Genomic DNA, 25,165 nt, shown 5'->3' on the forward strand with positions numbered 1-25,165 from the left:
ATGCTTTCATACAAATATGAATATTAGGGGCCTTATTATAATCTCATTAATACATGCCAGTGAACAATTTGTAGACACAAGACTTGTTTTACAAACAGGGTAATATGTTCCATGAACATAAGCCAGGAATTTAAAGCTTAGTGTCTATCTCTTCATTCTAAGAAATGTTTCAATTAACTCAGTGTGTGTGTGTGTGTGTGTGTGTGTTCTATCTCAGGTGGTGGTGATGCGCCTAGCACTTATATTCTTGAAATGGAAAACCCATTCTGATATTTCTTCCTCCCTCTTCTCTGTCACATTAAACTGATCACCAGGCTGGTCAGCTGAAGCTCTTACATATTACTGAATGTCTCTGTCCCATTGTTCCTACTATTTCAGATCCTCATTAGTACCTCTGCGACACTGTCGAGTCTAAATAGATTTTAGGTCTCTTGTCTCTTCTATCTTCCATCTCCCAATCCTCCTTCCCCCGATCCATTAGAATGACAGGCCTAAGCATATCCTTTCTGAACATAAAAACCCTTCAACAGGGATAAACTTTAGGCTCCTTAACATGATGCATGAGGTGCTTGAACATCTGACCCTTGACAGTCTCTCTCAGCATTCTGCCTAGCATATTCAGGGTCTTAATAACACTACCCTTCCCCCTGCCACCATCCGAAATCCCTCCCACTGCTCACCACTGTCCTTGTTATTTCCCACTTCAAAGCTTCTGCTCCTTCAATCTGTAAAATTAACAGCCACTCGTGTGCTCCTTCCTTTCTCCTCTCTTCACAGCCAGCACCTGGAGTTTTCTTACTCTTAGGAAAAACTGCCACCTTTTCTAAGATACCTCCCTCCCTCTTTCCTCAGTCCTGTTAAAGGTTAGGTGGACATTAGCTGTTCCTCGAAAATCCTTGCACATATTACTGTTCAGCAATCACTGATTTATGCACATCTATCCACCATACAGACCTGGCACATACAAGAGGACATGCCATAAATGAGGACAAGATGAATGAGCAGATAGATGAAATGTTCAACTTCCCTATTTACCTGAAACCTCATTTTTGGGAGTCCTAAAACCCATAAAGAATATTTAGTGCTTTTGAAAATATCTTTTACTTGGCCAGGCGCAGTGGCTCACACCTGTAATCCCAGCACTCTCGGAGGCTAAGGCCACTGGATCACTTGAGGTCAGGAGTTCGAGCCCAGCCCGGCCAACATGGCAAAACCCCGTCTCTACTAAAAACACGAAAAATGGTGGTCCATGCCTATAATCCCAGCTACTCAGGAGGCTGGGGCATGACGAGAATCGCTTAAACCTGGGAGACAGAGAGGGTGCACTGGGCCAAGTTCACAACACTGCACTCCAACCTGAGTGATGGAGTGAGAATCTGCCTCAAAAAAAAAAAAATTAGCTGGGTGTGGTAGTGTATGCCCGTAATCCCAGCTACTTGAGGGGCTATGAGAGGAGAACTGCTTGAACCTGGGAGGCAGAGGTTGCAGTAAGCTGAGATCTCAGCACTGCACTCCAGCCTGGGCGACAGAACAAGACTCCATCTCAAAAAAAAAAAAAAAAAAAAGTCCTGGCCAGCGCGGTGGCTCACACCTGTAATCCCAGCACTTTGGGAGGCCGAGGTGGGCAGATCACGAGGTCAGGAGATTGAGACCATCCTGGCCTGTAGTCCCAGCTACTTGGGAGGTTGAGGCAGGAGAATGGCTTGAACTCGGGAGGTGGAGGTTGCAGTGGGCCGAGATCGTGCCACTTGCACTCCAGCCTGGGCCACAGAGCAAGACTCTGTCTCAAAAAAAAAAAAAAAAAAAAAAAATTTTACACAGACATTAAATATACTGATAAAAACTTAATTGCTATCCACTACTATTACTTTTGGAAAAAAATAAGGGGGAGACAGGTTAGCAATTTCTAAGACTTCCGTTAGGTTTACTCTTACAATTAGATGACATCATGTTTTTTGATGTTTTTGTTTGTTTCTTTGGCCTATGATCATCCTTCCTACACTTATAAACACTCTTTACTTCAGGGCCATCCAATAAAGAAGGACAATTAAAAATATATATATATATACAAATATACATGATATACTCATCATCTGCTAACTACTCTCTATGGAAACTGTAGCTTTCTAAAATGAATGCTTCCTTGACTCTGAAGAATACAAGCTTCTACCCCCAAAAAGTTCACAAATCTCTTTGTTGCCACAATCTTCACATTTCTGAAAACTTATTAAAAGGTAATTTTAACAAAATATGTCAGTGAAATCATGAGTTAATGCATGTAACAGAAAAAAATATTAGCAGTCAAAATATAAAAATAGGATCCAATGGTTTAAATTTTACAAAAACTGGCCACTGGCCAGGGGTGCTGGCTTACGACTGTAATCCCAGCACTTTGAGAGGCTGAGGTAGGAGGATTCCTTGAGACCAAGAGTTAGAGACCACCCTGGGCAACATAGGGAGATCCTGTCTCTATAAAAAATCAACAGACCAGGCACACTGGCTCACACCTGTAATCTCAGAACTTTGGGAGGCAGCCAAGGTGGGCGGATCACTTGAGGCCAGGAGTTCAAGCCCAGCCTGACCAATGTGGCGAAAACCTGCCTCTACTAAAAATACAAAAAAATTAGCTGGGAGTGGTGATGCATGCCTGTAATCTCAGCTACTTGGGAGGCTGAGGCACGAGAATTGCTTAAACCCAGGAGGTAGAGGTTGCAGTGAGCCAAGAGTGAACCACTGCACTCCAGCCTGGGTGACAGAGCAAGACTCTGTCTCAAAAAAAAAAACAATAAAAAAAAAAAAAACAAATAAATAAAAGGAAGTTAAGCTATGAGGACACAAAGGGATCAGAATGATACACAATGAAATTTGGGGACTTGGGGGAAAGGATGGGAATGGGGTGAGAGATAGAAGACTACACATTGGGCACAGTGTAAACTGCTTGGGTGATGGGTACACCAAAATCTCAGAGATCACCACTAAAGAACTTAGTCATGTAACCAAATACCATGTGTTCCCCAAAAACCTATTAAAATAAATAAATATTTTTACAACTGGCCATTATTGGCCGGGCGCGGTGGCTCACGCCTGTAATCCTAGCACTTTGGGAGGCCGAGGCAGGCGGATCATGAGGTCAGGAGATCGAGACCATCCTGGCTAACACAGTGAAACCCCGTCTCTACTAAAAATACAAAAAATTAGCTGGGTGAGGTGGCGGGCACCTGTAGTCCCAGCTACTCGGGAGGCTGAGGCAGGAGAATGGCGTGAACCCTGGGGGGGTGGAGTTTGCAGTGAGTCAAGATCGTGCCACTGCACTCCAGCCTGGGCAACAGAGCGAGACTCTGTCTCTCAAAAAAAAAAAAAAAAAAAAAAAAAAAAAAACTGGCCATTATATATTTAACAACATGTAAAAAACTTAGCAGGTCAATACAGTGAATTCTCTGCTATTTAGATACACAATAAAGATATTCTAGCAAATTTTTTTCCTAGTACTCACAAAATTTCATTTTTTTTCTAAATTCCACAATGTTCTAGCCACATAGGATTATTTTTTATTCTCTGAACATGCCTACCACTTCTTCCCTTTGCACCTGCTATCCTAAGGTTACGTCGCTTTCTCTGCCTGAAATTTTTATTCGATCCTTTTCTGCACAGGTCAAATGTCTAATTATTCTGCAAAGCCCTAGAAGCTCTTTGTACGCCTTACTCAATTCCTGAGACAAGAATAATCCCTCCTTTCATTATTTACCCATAATACTCCATTCAGCCTTATTATTATGTAATACATATTTTAATTTTCATACATGTATTTACTTGTCTTCCTACTTGAGGAGGGGAACCCCCTATTTTATTTATCCTTGAATTCCTGGTATCTAACACAATGCTTGATACAAAGTAGGTCCATAGTAAATGCCCAGTAAATAAATGTTCCCAAACTTATCCTTTATGAGCTACCATCCAGTAAGGACTGATGTCTTCCAAACCATTTTCCAATCATTCCTGTCATTGCAGAATTGCATGCCCCATTATTAGGCATAAAGAATATATATGAACAAAATCTTATTATTAACTTTTATTTTTTTCAGACAGGGTCTCACTTTGTTGCCTAGGCTGGAGTACAGTCACACAATCATAGTTCACTAAAGCCTTGATCTCCCAGGCTCAAGTGATCCTCCCACTTCAGCCTCTCGAGTAGTGGGGAGGGACTACAGGCGAGCACCACCATGCCCGGCTAATTGTTTTTCTTGTTTGCAGAGGTGGGGTCTCAGAATGTTACCCAGGCTGGTCTGGTACTCCTAGGCTCAAGCATTCCTCCTACTTCAACCTCCCAAAGTACTGAAATTATAAGTGTGAGCCACCACACCCGGTCCATTAACTTTTTTTCTTTTTTGTTTTTTGTTTTTTTGCTTACTGTTCTTTTTTGAGACAGGGTCTTGCTCTGTTGCCCAGGCAGGGGTACAGGGGCACAATCATGGTTCACTGCAGCCTCGACCTCCTGGGCTCAAGGGATCCTCCCACAGCAGCCTCTTGAGTAGATGAGACTACAGACGCGTGTGCCTCCCCACACCTGGCTAAATTTTTTCTTTTTTGTAGAGATGGGGTCTCACTTGTTGTCCAGGCTGGTCTCAAACTTCTGGGCTCAAGCGATACTCCTGCCTGGGTGTCCCAAAGTGCTAGGACTACAGGCATGACTGAGCCTATTCTAACAGTAAGTAGAACAAAACAAATCATCATCAACAAAAATCCAACAAACATAAAGCGATCGCATATATGAAAAGCAATAAAAAGGAAAGAAATAGAAGAAAAAAGTAAACTTGATAAACAGATACACCATGTTTCTGGAAGGAAAGATTCAATATTGTAAAAATATATTCATCCCTAAAACAGTATTTCACTGTAACTCTAATATAGTCTAAATTGTGCTTTTATTAGTCCTAATGTTCATCTAGAAAAATAAATACATGATAATATTTGTCTTACCATGTACTAAAATGTACATAAAGCCACAATAATTTAAAATAGTGTGTGTGGTGCCAGGATAAATAGACATACCAACGGAACACATAAAAAGTCCAGAAACATATTCAAGTATTCAAGAATTTAGTAATGATTCAAATAATATTTCAAATCACAATGGAAAACAGATTATTCAGCAATAGTGTTGAAAAAGTTGACTAACCAGGTGGGAAGGGAAAGTTGGGCACATATCTTACCATATTCTAAAATTAATTCTAGGCTAATAAAATGTTTATATCTAAATAATTCCTTCTTTGGTCGACCTTCGCTCCTTTTCTACTTCAACATTTTAGTCTTAAAGCCATGAGATGGGGCTGGGCTCATATGGTGGCTCATGCCTGTAATCCTAGCACCTTGGGAGGCCAGAGCAGGCAGATCACTTGAGCTCAGGAGTTCAAGATCAGCCTGGGCAACATGATGAAACCTCAACTCTACAAAAAAATACAAAAAACTTGGCCAGGTGTGATAGGTGCGCCTGTAGTCCCACATACTTAGAGGGCTAAAGTGGAAGGACTGCTTGAGCCCAAGAGGTCGAGGCTGCAGTGAGCCAAAACTGCACCACTGCACTCCAGCCTGGGTGACAAAGTGAGACCCTGTATCAAAAAAAAAAAAAAAAAAAAAAAAAGCCATGACGTGGGTTCAACCATAGTAATTATCCATGCTGGGGAGGAGGGGGCAGTCCAATACAAGTATAAGAGCCTGAGTAAGGCTGGCTCCCCTAAGGGGTTGGGGATAGGGGTGGGGACAATCTCAGAGCAAGGCAAAAAGATCAACCAAAGTGGAAGTAGTGAATTGAAGTTGAATATCAAATCCCAAGAGGGGTGAAAAGGACTGGCATGCAGGAAAGCAGCAGCAACCCTGAACTGGGTTAGAATAGCATCTGCGTTAGGTAGAACAGCAACAGAAGGTATGTCAAAACACTAGAGACGATCAAATAAGTAAACTATTAAAAATATTGAAGGCTGGGCGCGGTGGCTCACGCTTGTAATCCCAGCACTTTGGGAGGCCGAGGCGGGCGGATCACGAGGTCAGGAGATCGAGACCACGGTGAAACCCCGTCTCTACTAAAAATACAAAAAAATTAGCCGGGCGCGGTGGCGGGCGCCTGTAGTCCCAGCTACTTGGAGAGGCTGAGGCAGGAGAATGGTGTGAACCTGGGAGGCGGAGCTTGCAGTGAGCCAAGATTGCGCCACTGCACTCCAGCCTGGGCGACAGAGCAAGACTCTGTCTCAAAAAAAAAAAAAAAAAAAAAAAAAAAAATATTGAGTCAGGTTTCTGTCTGAGAATCATAAATACGGGGGAAAAAATTAAAATGAACCCTGTTTTGTTGGGTTAGATTTGGAGAAGTTACCATGAGCATATGGAGTTCAGTATACAGAGATGGATGCAGTAATAGAGATTTGTGTGTGTATGTATATTCACATAAAGAATCAAAAGTATTGTGACCTCACAGCTTGTTCTTTTTGTTTTTTGAAACGGAGTCTCATTCTGTCGCCCAGGTTGGAGTGCAGTGGCACAATCTCGGCTCACTGCAACCTCCGCTTCCCAGGTTCAAGCAATTCTCCTGTCTCAGCCTCCCCAGTAGCTGGGATTACAGGCGTCCACCACCATGGCCAGCTAATTTTTTCTTTTTTTTGAGACAGAGTCTCACTCTGTTGCCCAGGCTGAGGTGCAGTGGCGTGATCTCGGCTCACTGCAACCTCCGCTTCCCAAGTTCAAGCAATTCTCCTGCCTCAGCCTCCTGAGTAGTGGGATTACAGGCGCCCGCTACTACACCAGGCTAATTTTTGTATTTTTTAGTAGAGACGGGGTTTTGCCATCTTGGTCAGGCTGGTCTTGAACTCCTGACCTCGTGATCCACCTGCCTGGGTCTCTCAAAATGCTGGGATTAGAGGCATGAGTCAGCAGGCCCAGCCAATTTTTTTTTTTTTTTTTTTTTGAGACAGAATCTCACTCCATTATCCAGGCTGGAGTGAAGTGGTGTGATCTTGGCTCACTGCACCCTCTCTGTCTCCAGGACTCAAGTGATTCTCGTCATGCCTCGGCCTCCCAAGCAGCTGGGATTACAGACGTGCACCACCATGCCCAGCTAATTTTTGTATTTTTAGTAGAGACGGGTTTCATTGGCTAGGCTGGTTTCTAACTCCGGACCTCAAGTCATCCCGCTGGCTTCGGCCTCCCAAAGTGCTAGGATTACGGGCATGAGCCATCACGCCTGGCCCACAGTTTTCTACACAGATATAGAAACAATAGATGTGAATTTATAGAAATATGTATCTCCATAGGAATACACACACATACAAACACACATTTCCTAGCCATGCTGACTGAGAGTAGCAATAACCCACACCTAGCACCCACTTTGGCTTCTAAATATTATTCTCACCTAAAAGAAATCAAGGTTCCTCAGAGAAATGGTGATTTCAGAACCACAGCAGGAATAATACAAGATGAGCCTAGATTATACTGTTGTGTCAGAAGTAGAGAAATGCTTCTCTGAAATGATAGGTCAAAAGGCACACAAGCCAGCTTAAAGAGGTCCCACCAGGCAAACATGAGGCAGTATGAACATCAAAATAAATGACATTAGTGGAATATGACCCATTAAAATAAAATAGCATAAGTCCATACTAATACAAATAATCAGGAAGTAAAGAAAGCTTCACCTTACAGTGGAATGTCAACTGATGAATGTAAAACAAAAGGGTGAAATTAGAAAACCACTACTTGCCGTCAATCCTAGTCATGAATTAGGTCAAGAAACATCAATGAATGCTAAAATTAGTGAGGAAAAGGCACAAGGAACAAGATGTTTATATATGAAGTACTTCCCCCACAAAATCTATACTGACTATAAAGAGAAAAAAGATAAACCTCACAGTGGAGAAAACTGACAGACACACCTTAACCAAGTGATCAAGGAAAAACTGAAATTATGTACCACCTGATAAGATGCAAAGAACACAGAATCACATATGTGATACTCCTGCTAAAAACATAACTGTATTTAATCATGATGAAACATCAGGCAAATCCAAATAGGCGGTCATTCTACAAAATAACTGGCCTGTAATATTCAGAAGTATCAAAGTTATGAAACTCAGGGAAAGACTGAGTTACTATTTGAGATTTAAAAAGACCAAAGAGGCCCGGGTGGGGTGGCTCACGCCTGTAATCCCAACACTTTCAGAGGCTGAGGCAGGCAGATCACTTGAGGCCAGGAGTTCGAGAGCAGTCTGGCCAACATGGCAAGAGCCTGTCTTTACTAAAAGCACAAAAAAATTAGCTGGATGTGGTGGTGCACACCTGTAATCCCAGCTACTCGGGAGGCTGAGGCACAAGAATCACTTGAACCCAGTGAGCCGAGACTGCGCTACTCACTTGCAGTGAGCCGAGACTGCGCTACTGCACTCCAGCCTGGGTGACAGAGTGAGACTCTGTACAAAAATAAAAAAATAAATAAAAAGACCAAAGAGTCAAAATGCAGTTTGTGATTCTTTTGCTATAAAGAATATGCCTAGGCCAGGCGCGGTGGCTCACGCTGGGGTTGCCTAGGGGTGGCGGCAGGCGGGCGGATCACGAGGTCAGAAGATCGAGACCACGGTGAAATCCCATCTCTACTAAAAATACAAAAAAATTAGCCAGGCGTGGTGGCAGGCGCTTGTAGTCCCAGCTACTCGGAGAGGCTGAGGCAGGAGAATGGCGTCAACCCGGGAGGCGGAGCTTGCAGTGAGCCAAGATTTCGTCACTGCACTCCAGCCTGGGTGACAGAGCGAGACTCTGTCTCAAAAAGAAAAAAAAAAAAAAAAAGAATATGCCTATAAAAATATGAATGGGTTCCAAAGATCAGACAGTAATAATGTATCGCTGTTAATTTCCTTATTTTGATGGCATATTGCATATTCCCAAGAGAATATCCTTCTTTATGGGAAACTCTGAAGTATTCAGGGGTGACAGCATATTATATTGGTAAGTTACTCTCAAATGGTTTAGGGAAGGAAGAGTTCTTTTGTACTATTCCTGCAACCTGTTTGTAAGTTTTAATGCTTTTAAAATTAAAAAGAAAAACAAGGTTTTTAAAAATGAACTTCCAAAGCACTAAAAAAAAAAAAGTGCATTAATATAAAGATTTTCTTTGCACAGCATCAAAGGCAGAAACAATAATGAGCATTTGCGTAAATTACCTCAAAAATGTAAACTTCTGCATTAGAAAAAATTAACCTGCTAGAATCCCAACAACAAAAGCTATGAAGACGTAAAAAAATTAAAAACCAAATGTTAAATTATGGGAAAAAACACACACAGCAAATATATAAGACAAAATAATATGATCTCTAATATAAAACACTTCGTAAAAAAAATTATAATATTAAAATAAACAGATATGGAAGGTCAATTAACATACATGAATAATCTTAAAAAAAAAAACACTTTAAAATAATTAACCTTACCAGTACTCAAAGAAACTCAAACATTTTAATATATTTTTTTACTAGAAAGAATAGCAAAGTTTTTTTAAGGGTAACACAGTGTACCTAACATAATATAGGGTTATGAGCAATCTCACATATAGCTAATACAGTGTAACTTCCAGAGGACAATTTCACACAATGTATTTATTGAAGCTTCCAAAATGTTCACACACTTTTACATAGATGCTAGCAGTGTATACTAAATGCCAGACACAAAACTGGGCCCCCCTTCAACCACAAAGGGTTGCTTAATTCAATTTACAGTTTGTTGAATCTCATGATATTTTGTATTACAGACTAAGTATCTATTAAAAATACAGCAGAAACACAATTTATTGACTCACAAAAGATGCTGTGTAAGTTTCAAAAGCAAACAAAAAATATAAGCAAAAATGATCAACTTTTTTGTAAGCATACACTATAAGCAAAAATACACAGAAAAAAACCTGGATGAGCCTGAAGAAGATTATGAATGATTTTTGTCTTATATTTATTTACTTGTCTGTATTCTCAAGTTTTTAAAATAAATATTAATTACAAAATAAAAAGTTTTTTTACACAAAAACATTTAAAATCTTAAAGCTGGCTGCAATTTCTTCCACGGATGGAATGTGTACCTTCAATTAAATAATCAAACTATATTTAAAGGTACATTGGGTAATGGTAAAACCTAAAATGCACAGGAGAATAAAACAATAATATATATGTACTAAATGAAGAAAAATATACAGGAAAAAAGCAAACTTTTTTTTTAAGGCCAACGATAGAAACCATATCTTGGGGTACAAATAACTTTGGGAGGAGGAGACAAGTAACATTCTAATATAGGACTGTTCTTCAAAAAAGAATGTATGATACACTGTAATGAATATTATGCAAAACAATAATTCAAATTTAACAGACTCTTGATACTTGAAAGAGCAAAAGAGGTCAGTAATTCATAAAGCACCAATCTGTAAGGATTAAAATATCCTGTAAATCGTAGAATACTAAATACCTAGGTTACTATAAAAGGTAACACAGCTTTGCTTGCTTTGTACTCCTGTGCCCTTAGTAATATATTAATAACATTTTAGTAACTGTAGTTTGGTGTAGTAATTTTTTTTCCAAATCTCGCTGAATTTGATGGAGACCTGGGATTTTAAAAACACAAAAACTTCCTTTCTACTTCCCAGTAGTGATATTCAAACAGTAATAAAATAATATCCACTGTACCTTATTATAACGATCATGTGGAACCGACTGTAAAACAATTGGTTCCATTGTGGAAACATTGGCAAATTGTACCTCTGGAATATACAGGGCACAAACCACATGGGCCCAACCTAAAAATAAATAAATAAATGTCATCTTTTCAGTTTTATCAAAAGCAAATTAACATCATTAACTTCCTTAACAGATCCCTTAAATGTCTATTGAAACAAATGCACAACAAAGACATTAACAAATTCTCATTGCTGTCTTACTTCCATTGCTTGAGAATACTCAAACCACTACTAAAAAAAGCATTCTTAATCATTTCCCCAGTTATGATGTACAGTAACATAAATAAAGGGAAACATTTATAAATTCAGATGTTGGCACTAACACTTCTTATACAGGCAGACTAAATACTCAGATCAACACTACTTCTGAGAACCACTATAAAAGGAGTTTTTGAAAGTTTAATACTTATGATAAAATTTAATTATCTTAATCCTTTTAAATGTCAACATGAAATTCTTAGTGTCAATATTTTTAATATTAGTAATAACAATCATTTCACTATTTTAATTTGAAATGTGTTAAATTTCACATTAATTTTTTTTTTTTTTTGAGATGGAGTTTCGCTCTTGTTGCCCAGGCTGGAGTGCAATGGCGCAATCTCGGCTCACCGCAACCTCCGCCTCCCAGGTTCAAGCAATTCTCCTGCCTCAGCCTCCCGACTGAAGGTATTAAAGAGCTGATATGATAGTGAGGAACTTCTGGGCTAAAACCGGAAAAGAATGAAAGTCCTAGGTACAGTTTTTGGCCACTTTTGCCCAGGAAACATTTGCCTATTTCAGAGAGAGCTGTGGTGAGGATGAAGGGTCCTTTTTTTTTTTTTTTTTTTTTTTGAGATTGAGTTTCGATCTTGTTGCCCAGGCTGTAGAGCAATGGCGCGATCTCGGCTCACCGCAACCTTCGCCTCCTGGGTTCAAGCAATTCTCTTGTCTCAGCCTCCCGAGTAGCTGGGATTACAGGCATGCACCACCACACCCGGCTAATTTTGTATTTTTAGTAGGGGTGGGGTTTCTCCATGTTGGTCAGGCTGGTCTTGAACTCCCAACCTCAGGTGATCCACCCACCTCAGCCTCCCCAAGTGATGGGATTACAGGCGTGAGCACTGCGCCGAGCCTGAAGGGTACTTTTGACAAACTCAGAGGCCTAACAGTACAGGGATGTACATTCACAAACAATCAACAGAAAAAGGGAACAAGTAAACCCCTCTCCTTTCAGATGCAACAGTGAAGGGCAAACCAGGGGTAACAATACACAAAAAGTACATAGACCCTCAAAGAGACTACACCAGGCCTCTGACCATCTCAAACTGAAATTTGACGAAGGTAATCCTAAATTACAACCCCCAAGGCACCAAGCAGATGCAAATATACATCTGTCCTCTCTAAAAGAAAATAGTATCATCTTGGCTACAAGTAATTTCTCCCCTTTTTTTTTTTTAAAGACAAAGCCTTTGTCTGTCGCCCAGGCTGGACTGCACTGGCATGATTTCAGCTCACTGCAACTTCCTCCTTCCAGTTCAAGCAATTCTCCTGCCTCAGCTTCCCAAGTAGCTGGGATTACAGGTGCCCAACACCACACGGGGCTAATTTTTGTATTTTTAGTAGAGACGGTGTTTCACTATGTTGACCAGGCTGGTCTTGAACTCCTGACCTCAAGTGATCCGCCAGTCTCAGCCTCCCAAAGTGGTGGGAATACAGACATGAGCCACCACACCCAGCCTAAAATTTCCTCATTACACATAATTTCCAGCACAATAAGTACCAAACACATGACAGACAAGACAATATGAATGAAAATAAGGAGAAACAACAAAATCAAAACAGATCAGCATTTTGGAGTTATCAGATAAAGATTTTAAAATAAGTATGCTTACTATGATCAAGTACACACAAGACAAAATTCTAAATTGATGCAAATAACTGAAAACTATAATAATAAATCAAAATTCCAGAAGTAAAGAGGATATTTAGAAATCAGCCAGGCACAGTGGCTCACACCTGTAAGCCCAACACTTTGGAAGGCTGAGGCGGATCGCTTGAGATCAGGAGTTCAAGACCACCCTAGGCAACAAAGTGAGACCCCATCTCTACAAAAAAAAAATAATGAGTCAGGTGCGGCAGCATGCACCTATAGTCCCAGCTACTCAGGAGGTTGAGGTGGGAGGATTGCTTGAGCCCAAGAGTTGGAGGTTGCTGTGAACTATAATTGTGCCACTGCAATCCAGCCTGGGTGACAGAGACCCTATCTCAAGAAAAAAAAAAAAAATCAATGGGTGGGATTAACAACGGTTTAGACATGGATGAAAAGAGAATTAGTAGGAACAAAACAGGTCAGAAGAAATCCAGAATGTTAGCACAAAAGTAAGAAATACAAAAAATGGAATAAGACACATGAAAAATTTCATAGGCAGGCAGGTCTAACACACATATAATCAGAGTCTCAGAGAAATATGAGAGAGAAAATGGCACGAAAGCATTATCTGAATTGATAATACCTAAAAATTTTCCACAACAGAAGACCCAAAGCCACTGACTGAAGAACCACTATAAATCAGAGTAAATAAAGATATACACCAAGGAACAATAAAACTACAGAAAACTAAGGGAAAGAAATGAAAATCTTAAAGACAAAAGGCAAGTTATCAAACAAAAAACTGGATAACTAAATAAAGCCAGAAAACATTTTTTAAAAGATTTCCATTAAAGGGAACACCAAACAATTTTCCATGAGTAATACGAAAATGATTCCAGAAGGAAGCTCAGAACTGAAAAAAAATATAAAGAGTGATAAACATGTAGGTACATTTAATATATAATGAACATATAAAACAATAATGCCTTCACACTCATTTACAATACAAATGACCACTTACATTAAATATTAAAACACTGGTAGGGTTTGTGAATGTATGTAGCTTTCCTATAGAACTATAACAAAGACTGGAAAAAGAACAGGTAAAAGAAGTCTATACGGTTTCATTCCACATTTCGTGTTAAGTGGTACACACAGGCCAGGTGCAGTGGCTCACGCCTGTAATCCCAACACTTTGGATAGCCAAGGCAGGCAGATCACTTGAGGTCAGGAGTTTCAGACCAGCCTGGCCAAAATAGTGAAACCATGTATCTACTAAAAATACAAAAATTAGCTGAGTGTTGTGGTGTGTGCCTGTAGTCCCAGCTACTCAGGAGGCTGAGGCAAGAGGACTGCTTGAACCTGGGAGGTGGAGGTTGCAGTGAGCCAAGATAGTGGCACTGCAGTCCAGCCTGGGCAATACAGCGAGACTCCATTTCAAAAAGAAAAAAAAAAGTGGTACACTCAGTAGCATGAATTTACTGATAAGAAAATTATAATCCCTACAGCAACCACTATATAGATAAATATAAACACTTGTGTATATATATAGGAAGAGATATGGCCAAAAAGGCAATTTAAAGCAATTTAATATAATTAAATTTAAATACAATACTAACTAGTTGCATTGTTAAACTGATTAAAATACAGCACTAAAAAATAATCACAAAAAGAACAGAAGAGAAATAAGAAATAAGAGGGAAAATCAACGTTACGAACAAACAACAGAAGACTTCTACTTCTGTCCAAGATAGACTAAGATAGTCAAGAGAAAGTCACAAGGGAAACTGGAAAATGTCTTGAATGGAATGGCAACAAATACGAAATTTATCAAAACTTGAGACATAGGCTGGGGGCAATGGTTCATGCCTGTTAATCGCTTGAACTCAGGAATTCGAGACCAGCCTGGGCAACATGGTGAAACCCTGTCTCTACAACAAATACAAAAACATTAGCCGGATAAGGTGGCGTGCACCTGTAGTCCCAGCTACTCAGGGAGTAAGGTAGGAGGATCGCTTGAACCCAGGAGGTCAAGGCTTCAGTGAGCCAAGATCACACCACTGCCCTCCAGCCTGGGTGACAAACTGAGACCCTGTCTCAAAACAACAACAGCAAAAAAAAAAAACAACAGAAACAAAAAAACACAACTTGTGGGATTCAATAAAAGCAATAGAGAGGAACTTACAGCATATACATTTTCATTAGAAAAGAATATCTAAAATAAAAGACCTAAGGTTCCACCTTTATAAGTTAGAAAACAAGAGGAAAATATAACACATAGTAAGTACTAGGAAGGAAATAATAAAGAACAGAAGTTTAACAAAATAGAAAACAGGGAGATGGCATAAAAAATTAACAAAGCCCAAAACTTTCTTTAAAAAAGTCAATAAAACTGAACAATTCTATTTGGACTGGTCAAAAAAATAAAAATAAAAACAAAGAAAAAAACAGAACACAAATCGCCAACATCAGGAATAACAATGGGGTAATTACTACCATTGCTAGCAAAACTAACAAAATAATAATAAAATACTATTGGCGGCCGGGTGTGGTGGCTCGCGCCTGTAATCCCAGCACTCTGGGAGGCCAAGGTGGGTGGATCACCTGAGGTCAGGAGTTCAAGACCAGACTGGCCAACATGGTGAGATCCCGTCTCTACTAAAAATACAAAAATTAGCTGGGCATGGTGGTGCCTGCCTGTAATCCCAGCTACGTGGGAAGCTGAGGCAGAGAATCACTTGAACCTGGGAGGTGAAGTCTGCAGTGAGCCGAGATCATGCCAATGCATTCCAGCTTGGGTGACAGAGCAAGACTCCATCTCAAAAAAAAAAAAAAAAAAAAAAATACTATCGGCAATGTTAGTCCAACAATTTCAGCAACTTATACAAAGTAGTTAAATTTCTTGGAAAAACAGAGCTCACCAAAATTGACTTAAGTGTATAAAAATAGGTCAGGCCCAAGGGCTCAAGCCTGTAACCCCAACACTTTGAGAGGATGAGGCAGGAGGATAGCTTGAGCCCAGATGTTCGAGACCACCCTCGGCAACAAAGCGAGATCGCCTGTCTCTACAAAAAATACAAAAAGAAAAAAATATTGGCCAGGCATGGTGTGCCTGTGGTCCCACCTATTCAGGAGGCTGAGGCAGAATGATCACTTGAATCCAGGAGTTTGAAGCTACAGTGAGCTATGACTGCATCACTGCACTGTAGCCTGGGCAACAAAGTGATACACTGTTAAAAAAGAAAGAGAGAGAGAGAGAGAGAGAGAAAGGGGAAGGGAAAGGGAAAGGGAAGGGGAAGGGAAAGGGAAAGAGGGGAAAGGAATGTCCCTATAATTTTGTCAAAAAAACGAATTTATCAAAAATTTTCCCAGAAAAGTTTCAGTTTCTCACGAAGTTCTATATAGAATTCAAAGAAAAATAACACCAAATTTACACAAACTGTTTCATTTTAAGTGACTAGCACAATCCTCAACAAACACCTGACAAAATCACTATAATTCTTAAAGAAACAGAGAATGAAAGTACATGACAAAAATAAAATATATGTCAGGAGATGGACAAGTGAATTTACAGTATCCTAAGAGTTTCAGAGGACTCAGAAAGAGGAAAAAAGCACATAGTAATGTTAAGTTTTTTAAGCTAATAGAGAGGGTAGAATGGAATGAGTGAAACAAACCAGAATAGGAAATATTTAATAAGATGGAAGGTTTACACCAGGTGCAGTGGCTCATTCCTGTAATTCCAACACTCTCAAAGCTGAGGCAGGAAAATCACTTGAGCTCGGGACTACAAAGCTACAGTGAGCTAGGATCCTGCTACTTGCACTTCAGCCTGAACAACAGAATGAAAACCTGTCACTTAAAAAAAAAAAAACAAAACTTTAGAATAGTGAAGACATTTCTAACTAATAACTCAAAATACAGATGTCATGAAAGATTAATAAATTGAACAAAATTAAAATCAAAAACTCATGCATGGTAAAAAAAATTTTTTTAAAAGCACACAATATAAACAAAGACTAACCAGATGGGCAAAAATTAGACCAACTCATATCAAGGCAGCATAATAATATATAAGGGGCTCCTTATGAAGACTCCAATAAATCAAACTAAAAAGATCAACAATTGTGGCTGGGCATGGTGGTTCACACCCGTAGTCCCACCACTTTGGGAGACCAAGGTGGGTGGATCCCATCTCTACTAAAAATAGAAAAATCAGCTGGGCATGGTGGCGTGCGCCTATAATCCCCGCTATTCGGGTGAGTGAGGCAGAAGAGTCCCTTAAACGGGGGAGGCAGAGGCTGCGGTGAGCCAAGATCAAGCCACTGCACTCCAGCCTTCATGACAGAGGCAGACCCTGTCTCAAAAAAAAAAGAAAAAGATCAACAACCAAGTCAAAAAACAGACCACAGAAGAGAAAAAACAAATTGCTCTTCAAACTATAAAAAGATGTGAACTTCACTAATATTAAGAGAAATGCAAAACTACTGCTTGGATATACAAACTTTTACCTGTTAGATTACCAAAGGTATGAAGAACAGCTTTTTTATTCATATATTGGAAAAACTAAAGGGCAAATAATTTGGGAGTATTCATCAAAATTAACTGCAAAACTCCTTTGACTCAATGTTTCCACCTATGGAAATTAATAATCCTATAGATATACTTGTATACAAGCAAAATGACATATATACAAGAGTTAGTCATCAAAGCAGAAGATGAGAAAGTGCATCAAGAACTGATTGATTAGATATTAGATAACATGGTTAAAAAGAAAAAAAAAGCTCTATACTGATAACAAGATAAATTGTTCATGCCAGGTGCAGTGACTCACACCTGTAATCTCAGCACTTTGGAAGGCCGAGGCAGTAGGATCATTTGAGGTCAGGAGTTCAACACCAGCCTGGCCAACATCGTGAAACCCCATCTCTACTAAAAATACAAAAATTAGCCGAGCGTGGTGGCACATACCTGTAATCCCAGCAACTTGGGAGGCTGAGGCAGGAGAATCGCTTGAGCCCAGAAGGTGGAGGCTGCAGTGAGCTGAGACTGCACCACTGCACTCCAGCCTGGGCAAATGGGTGAAGCTTCAAAAAAAAGAAAATCGAAGAAAAAAGAAAAGCAAAGTCTCAAAAAAAAAACAGATAAATTGTTCAGTGAAATAAATTAAGACGCAGAAGACTATATAATATTAACCCATTTGTATAAAGATGGAGGGAGTAAATAAGTCTTTGTCTATTCACATTTGAATATGCAAAAGAAACCTAGAAAGATATGCAAGAAAGTAATTACTACATAGTAGCAGGAAAGCTACTGATAAACTGGGCAGATGGGGAAGAGGAATAACAGTAAGAGTTTTCAACGTATTTTTAAATTCTGTACAATCTGACTGTAAAACATAGTCTGAAGATTAAACTGTAAAATATATATAGCTAGCCAAAATCATTCTACTTTTCCCTTTTATTTACTCACACCATTACTCTAGCCTATGCCAAAACTACTTTAGAGGTGGCTACCCAAAATGGAGAAGAGTACAGTAATAGCAGCTTAACCTTTTTTTAGCTGCCTCATCATATATGCCATGGTCTAATAAACTCATGTCTACACATTTCAGAATAGTACTGAGCTGTAGAAAAATATGATTTCTCTGACAAAGATAACTGAAAGTGGAGAAGAAAATGAGTAATATACAAGGGTTCACAGGAAAGCATACCAAAATATGATACAGAAGTCAGCTTTTGTTGTTGTTGTTGTTCTTAAGACAGGGTCTCACTTTCACCCATCCCAGGGACTGAAGTACAGTGGTGTGACCATGGCTCATTGCAGCCTTGACCTCCCAGACTCAAGCTATCCTCCTGCTCAGCTTCCCAAGTAGCTGGAACTGCAGGCATGTGCCACCATGTGTAACTAAGTCTTTTTATTTTTATTTTTTATATTTACTTTTGCAGAGACCAAGGTCTCCCTATGTTGCCCAGGATGGTCTCAGACTCCTATGGTCCAGTGAGCCTCCTACCTTGGTCTCTCAAAGAGCTGGGATTACAGGTGTCAGGCAGCATACCCAGCCTAAAAGTCAACATTTCTTTATATTCAAGCCACAAGATCCTCAGAGTTAAATAAAATTAACATTCACAGGCCGGGTGCGGTGACTCACGCTTGTAATCCCAGCACTTTGGGAGGCCGAGGCGGGCGGATCACGAGGTCAGGAGATCGAGACCATCCTGGCCAACACGGTGAAACCCCGTCTCTACTAAAAATACAAAAAAAATTAGCCGGGCGTGGTGGCGGGCGCCTGTAGTCCCAGCTACTCGGAGAGGCTGAGGCAGGAGAATGGCGTGAACCCGGGAGGCGGAGCTTGCAGTGAGCCAAGATTGCACCACTGCACTCCAGACTGGGCGACAGAGCGAGACTCCGTCTCAAAAAAAAACAAACAAAAAAAAACATTCACTAGAAACATCATCTGTCTAGAGATACACAAAACAGAAAAAAAGAATTTAAAACAACAGATTTTAGGTCTAACAACAACAACAAAAAAATGTGGCTCATTTTTCAAAAAAAATTCCTAATATAAGAAACTATATCCATTTAAAAAAATACTTTTTTTTTTTTTTGGAGACAGTCTCCTTCTGTCATGCAGGCTAATGGGCAATGGTACAATCTCAGCTCACTGCAACCTCCATCCCCCAAGTTCAAGCGATTTTCCTGCCTCAGCCTCCCAAGTAGCTGGGACTACAGGCAGGCCCCACCACGCCCAGCTAATTTTTCTATTTTTAGTAGAAACCGGGTTTCACTATGTTGGCCAGGCTGGTCTCCAACTCCTGACCTCAGGTGATCCACCTCCCTTGGCCTCCCAAAGTGCTGGGATTACAGGTGTGAGCCACCTCGCCCAGCCAAAAACATAAGAATTTAAATTAGAAGTATGTATTTAATAGATCATACTGCATAAAATAGCCAATGCTTAAGTTTGTCTGCAAAGTAGAAAAATCGTGGGTCAATACAATAAGGATTCATAAATTATAGCCACTACTGTTAAAAATGAGTAGAAAACACTGTTTAATTTGATGAAATAAAATAAACTACCAAATATTTGAAAATACTCCACTGTCCCAGTTTTCAGTAATTTTTTTTTTTTTTCAAGAAATCTCTGCACTTACCCCCATTATCTGTTCTTTTTAAAGCTCCATCCTTATGGGGACAAAGTTCACATCTCTATAAAAAAAAAAGAAATAGGTAATGATGAAATATTTCAGATAATCAAAAATGTAGTATCTTCCCTGCAACTTCAAAACTACTGAAAATGTGAGAGCAGCATTTGTCCTAGTTGCCCCCCAAGAATATTTCAGAACATTCTTCACAAACAGTTGTTCTCGATGACATGTGATCTTCTTCAGAGGACAAGTAATTTTTTTAAAGTACATTTTAACTTCTAAACTCCTGCCATGGGCCAGGCGCGGTGGCTCATGCCTGTAATCTTAGAACTTTGGGAGGCTGAGGCGGGCGGATTACCTGAGGTCGGGAGCTCGAGAACAGCCTGACCAACATGCAGAAACCCCATCTCTACTAAAAATAAAAAATTAGCCAGGCATGGCAGCGCATGCCTGTAATCCCAGCTACTGGGGAGGCTGAGGCAGGAGAACTGCTTGAATCCAGGAGGTGGAGGTTGCGGTGAGCCAAGATCGCGCCATTGCACTCCAGTCTGGGCAACAAGAACGAAATTCCAACTAAAAGAAACACAACAAAACAAAACAAAACTCCTGCCACAATTTTTTAAATCTTACATTAATAAAAACACAAAGATGCTGGGATTATTTACCTGGGGAGTGGGAAAAAAACCAAAAGGTCCTCTCAACACAGGAATGGGGCAAGGCTTTTAACATTTGCCCATTACCTGTTTACTTCCTGTCTTATGGTCAGCTAGGATGACTGCCGTCAAGTACTGACGTCTGGTTTCTCTTAAAGAGCCAAACTCTAGAATTTAGAATTTTAAGTGGCAAGAAATGATCTCATGCATGCTGATTTCCCTTCTGAAAGGAATTAGGCTAATCAGCTATTATTATTCAAACACAATAGTACTCAAAATTTATTGTGGATCCGTCTCCTTCCCGTGCTCAGAATTTAAAACCAAAAATAAATGTAGAGCCAGTACTACCACTTCTTATGAAACACAGTAAGTTTCAATGGCATTGTCTTACTATGAAGAACATGTTCCTGAAAGTCTCACTCGAGTATTATTTATATCCCACTTTGTTTCCAAAAGAGGTTTTGCAGCATACAATATAGTAATATAGGCCGGGCACAGTGGATCACACCTGTAATCCCAGCACTTAGGGAGGCTGAGGTAGGCAGATCACTTAAGCCCAGGGGTTCGAGACCAGCCTGGGCAACACGGCAAAATCCCACCTCTACAAAAAACAAAAACAAAAAAAAAACAAAAATTAGCTGGGTGTGATGGTGGCACACCTGTAGTACCAGCTACTCAGCAGGCTGAGGCGGGCAGATCAATTGAGCCCAGAAGGTCAAGGCTGCAGTGAGCCATGATTGCACCACTGCACTCCAGCCTGGGTTACAGAGTGGACCCTATCTCAAAAAAACAAAAATAAAAAAAAATGTGCGTGTGTGTGTGTGTATACATACATATGTGCGTATATATACACACACATTATATATATACACACATACACACAGACTCTATATATATACACACACTATATATACACACCCTACATATAAATATATATACACTTACATACATACATAAATTACGACAAAAAATTGGAGAAGAAAATTAAGTTGAAATAGTATTAAAAGTACAGAAAGCATAAGCCATAAAAGCCTCCTGAGGCCGGGTGCAGTGCCTCACACATATAATCGCAGCACTTTCGGAGGCCAAAACAGAAGGACCACTTGAGGTCAGGAGTTCGAGACCAGCCTAAGCAAAAAGTGAGACCTCATCTCTACAAAAAATAATTTTTAAAACAATAGAGCCTATTGGCTGGGCGCGGTGGCTCACGCCTATAATCCCAGGACTGTGGGAGGCCAAGGCGGGTGGATCACGAGGTCAGCAGATCGAGACCATCCTGGCTAACATGGTGAAATCCCGTCTCTACTAAAAATACAAAAAATTAGCTGGGCGTGGTGGCAGGCACCTGTAATCCCAGCTACTTGGGAGGCTGAGGCAGGAGAATGGCATGAACCCGGGAGGTGGAGCTTGCAGTGAGCCGAGATCACACCACTGCACTCCAGCCTGGGTGACAGAACGAGACTCTGTCTCAAAAAAAAAAAAATTGAGCCTATTGATAGTTTGGATATTTGTGCCTCCAAATCTCATGTAAAAATGTAATCCCAGTGTTGAAGGTGGAGCCTAGCAAAAGGTGTTTGGGTAATGGGGGCAGATCCCTGGTGAATGTCTTGGTGTTTTCCCTGTGGTAACGAGTGAGTTTCTTGCTGTTGTTAGTTCACATGAGATCTGATTGGTAAAAAGAGCCTGCCATCTTGCTCCCTTCTCTCACCATGTGACACTCCCAGTCCCCATTTCTACTCCCCCATGAGTAAAAGTTTCCTCAGCCCAAAGATGTTGGTGGTATGCTTGTACAGCCTACAGAACCGTGAACCAAATAAACCTCTTTTCTTTATATTAATAATCTACCCAGTTTCAGGTATTCCTTTAACCTAAAACAGACTAATACTGCTATATTTCTTGCCTTTCAGTATTTCACTCTCCTGATTTTCCTATTACCTCTTTGGCAGGACCTTTCTGATCACCCTATCAAACCTTTAAATGGTGAAGTTCCTCAGGGCTCTGGCCTAAGATGTCATCTTATTTCACGTGAAACACTAGGCAATCTTATTCATTGTCCAAATTTCCATTACCAACTAAATTATAAAAATATAACAGTGACTCCCAAATTTTATCTATTTGTATCTGTCCTCAGGTTCAGGTATAAAACTCTGTATGCTACATAAACACTTTATTTTATTTTATTTTAAGATGGAGTCTCACTCTGTTGCCCAGGCTGGAGTGCAGTGGCTCGATCTCGGCTCACTGCAACCTCCAGCTGCAGAGTTCAAGCAATTCTCCTGCCTCAGCCTCCCAAGGAGCTGGGATTACAGGCGTGTGCCACCACGTCCAGCTAACTTTTTCTATTTTTAGTAGAAATATGGGGTTTCATCATGTTGCCCAGGTTGGTCTCAAACTCCTGGCCTCAAGTGATCCACTCACCTCAGGCTCCTAAAGTGCTAGGATTATAGTGAGCCACCGCAACCAGCCTACATAGACACTTGAAACGCTCCACAATTTATGACAAAACCTGCTCTTCCTGCTCTTTCCATATATTAGTAATGATTATTTTCAGTGACACATTGCTCATGCAAGACACCTAGAATACATCATCTTTGACCACTTCATACCTCACTCCCTAATCTCACTTTTAATCCATAACTGTATTGTGCCCTTCCTCTTCCTAAATACTGGTGAGATCTGCCTCTCTCTCTCCATCTCCACTATTACCCTACTTAAAGCAACCATCACTTTTCATCAGGACCACTTCAGTCACCTCCTAAATGCAGTAGTCCCCCAGTTATCCATGGAAGAAACATTCTAAGAACCCCAGCAGATGTCTGAAATGACAAATGGTACTGAGCACTTGATTCTGTTTTTTGCTATACACACATACCTATAAAAAAGTTTAATTTATAAATTAGGCAGAGTAACAGATTAACAACAACAATAAAATAGAACAGGCCGGGTGTAGTGGCTCACACCTACAATCCCAGGATTTTGGGAGGCTGAGGCAGGCAGATCACCTGAGGTCAGGAGTTCGAGACCAGCCTGGCCAACATGGTGAAACCCCATCTCTACTAAAAACACAAAAAAATTAGCTGAATATGGTGGCACATGCCTGCAGTCCCAGCTAAGCAGGAGGCTAAGGCACAAAAATCGATTGAACCTAGGAGATTGCAGTGAGCCAAGATCGTGCCACTGCACTCCAGCCTGGGCAACAGAGAAAGAGACTCCACCTCAAAAAATTTTAAAAAATTAAAAAAAAAAAAATTTTAACAGTCTACTATAAGAAAAGCTGTATGAATGTGGTCTCTCTCAAAATACAGTCTGCATAACAACAACGACATACACAAGGGTGGTCCCATGAGATTAAATGGAACTAAAAAATTCCTATTGCCTAGTGACGTAATGATGTAATAGCCATAGTAACATGACAGAGCAATTTTTAAAATAAATTTAGTGTACATTAAGTGTACAATGTTTAAAAGTCTACAGTAGTTGTAGCATTCCATTCTCTCACTGCTATAAAGAACTACCCAAGACTGGGCAATTTATAAAGAAAAGAGGCTTAATTGACTCACAGCTCCGCATGGCTGAGGAGGCCTCAGGAAACTTTCAATCATCATGGGAGGGGAAGCAAGCACGTCTTACATGGCAGCAAGCAAGAGAAAGAGAATGTGTACACAGGAAAAAACTGCCACTTTCAAAACCATGAGATCGTAAGAGAATTCGCTCACTATCATGAGAACAGGATGGGGGAAACTGTCCCCATTATCCAGTCACCTCCCCCCTTCAACACATAGGGATTATAACTCGAGATGAAATTTGGGTGGGGATACAGAGCCAAACCCTAACAGTAGTGTACAAAAATGTCCCAGGCTTTCACATTCACTCACCACTTACTCACTGACTCACCCAGAGCAACTTCTAGTCCTGTAAGCTTCATTCATGGTAAAGCCCTATACAAGTGCATTTTTTTTTAAATCTTTCATACCATTATTTTAGCTGTACTTTTTCCATGTTTAAAAACACAAATACGGCCAGGCGCGGTGACTCACACCTGTAATGCCAGCACTTTGGGAGGCCAAGGCAGGCAATCACCAGGTCAGGAGATCGAGACCATCCTGGCTAACACGGTGAAACCCCGTCTCTACTAAAAGTACAAAAAAAATAAGCCAGGTGTGATAGCGGGCGCCTGTAGTCCCAGCTACTAGGGAGGCTGAGGCAGGAGGACAGTGTGAACCCGGGAAACGGAGCTTGCAGTAAGTTGAGATTGTGCCACTGCACTCCAGCCTGAGCTACAGAACGAGACTCCGTCTCAAAAAAAAAAAAAAAAAAAATTAACTGAACATTAAAAGAAAACACACAAAATAGGCTGCACACAGTGTCTCACACCTGTAATTCTAGCACTTTGGGAAGCCAAGGCAGGCAGATCATGAGGTCAGGAGTTCGAGACCAGTCTGGCCAACATAGTGAAACTTCGTCCCTACTAAAAAAAAAAAAACAAAAAAAATCAGCCAGGCGTGGCAGTGTGCACTTGTAATCCCAGCTACTCAGGAGGCTGAGGCAGGAGAATTGCGTGAACCCAGGAGGGAGAGGTTTCAGTGAGCCAAGCTCGTGCCATTGCATTCCAGGCCAGGCGACAGTGCAAGACTCTGTCTCAAAAACAAGAAAAGAAAATACACAAAATAGGACGGGTGCAGTGGCTCACGCCTGTAATCCCAGCACTTTGGGAGGCTGAGGTGGGCGGATCACGAGGTCAGGAGATCGAGACCATCCTGGCTGGCTA

At 40.6% G+C, this 25,165-nt stretch overlaps 1 protein-coding gene across 9 annotated transcripts in view; it reads right to left on the reverse strand.

Annotated features, from left to right (window-relative positions):
• Nucleotides 1-25,165, reverse strand: part of MLLT10 (MLLT10 histone lysine methyltransferase DOT1L cofactor) — a 212,401-nt gene that overhangs the window by 141,442 nt on the left and 45,794 nt on the right. For 8 of the 9 annotated variants that reach the window (XM_030819220.1, XM_030819221.1, XM_030819217.1 and 5 more), the window contains 2 exons: nt 19,751-19,805; nt 10,701-10,810 (listed from right to left, as the gene is read on the reverse strand). In XM_030819220.1, coding sequence (XP_030675080.1) covers nt 10,701-10,810; nt 19,751-19,805 — 165 coding nt within the window. Of the gene's footprint in view, nt 1-10,700; nt 10,811-19,750; nt 19,806-25,165 lie in introns of those variants that run through there. The other variant, XM_030819224.1, reaches the window with a different exon arrangement.

This window comes from Nomascus leucogenys, chromosome 9 (assembly GCF_006542625.1).
Source record: "Nomascus leucogenys isolate Asia chromosome 9, Asia_NLE_v1, whole genome shotgun sequence".
Taxonomy (NCBI): Eukaryota; Metazoa; Chordata; class Mammalia; order Primates; family Hylobatidae; genus Nomascus; species Nomascus leucogenys.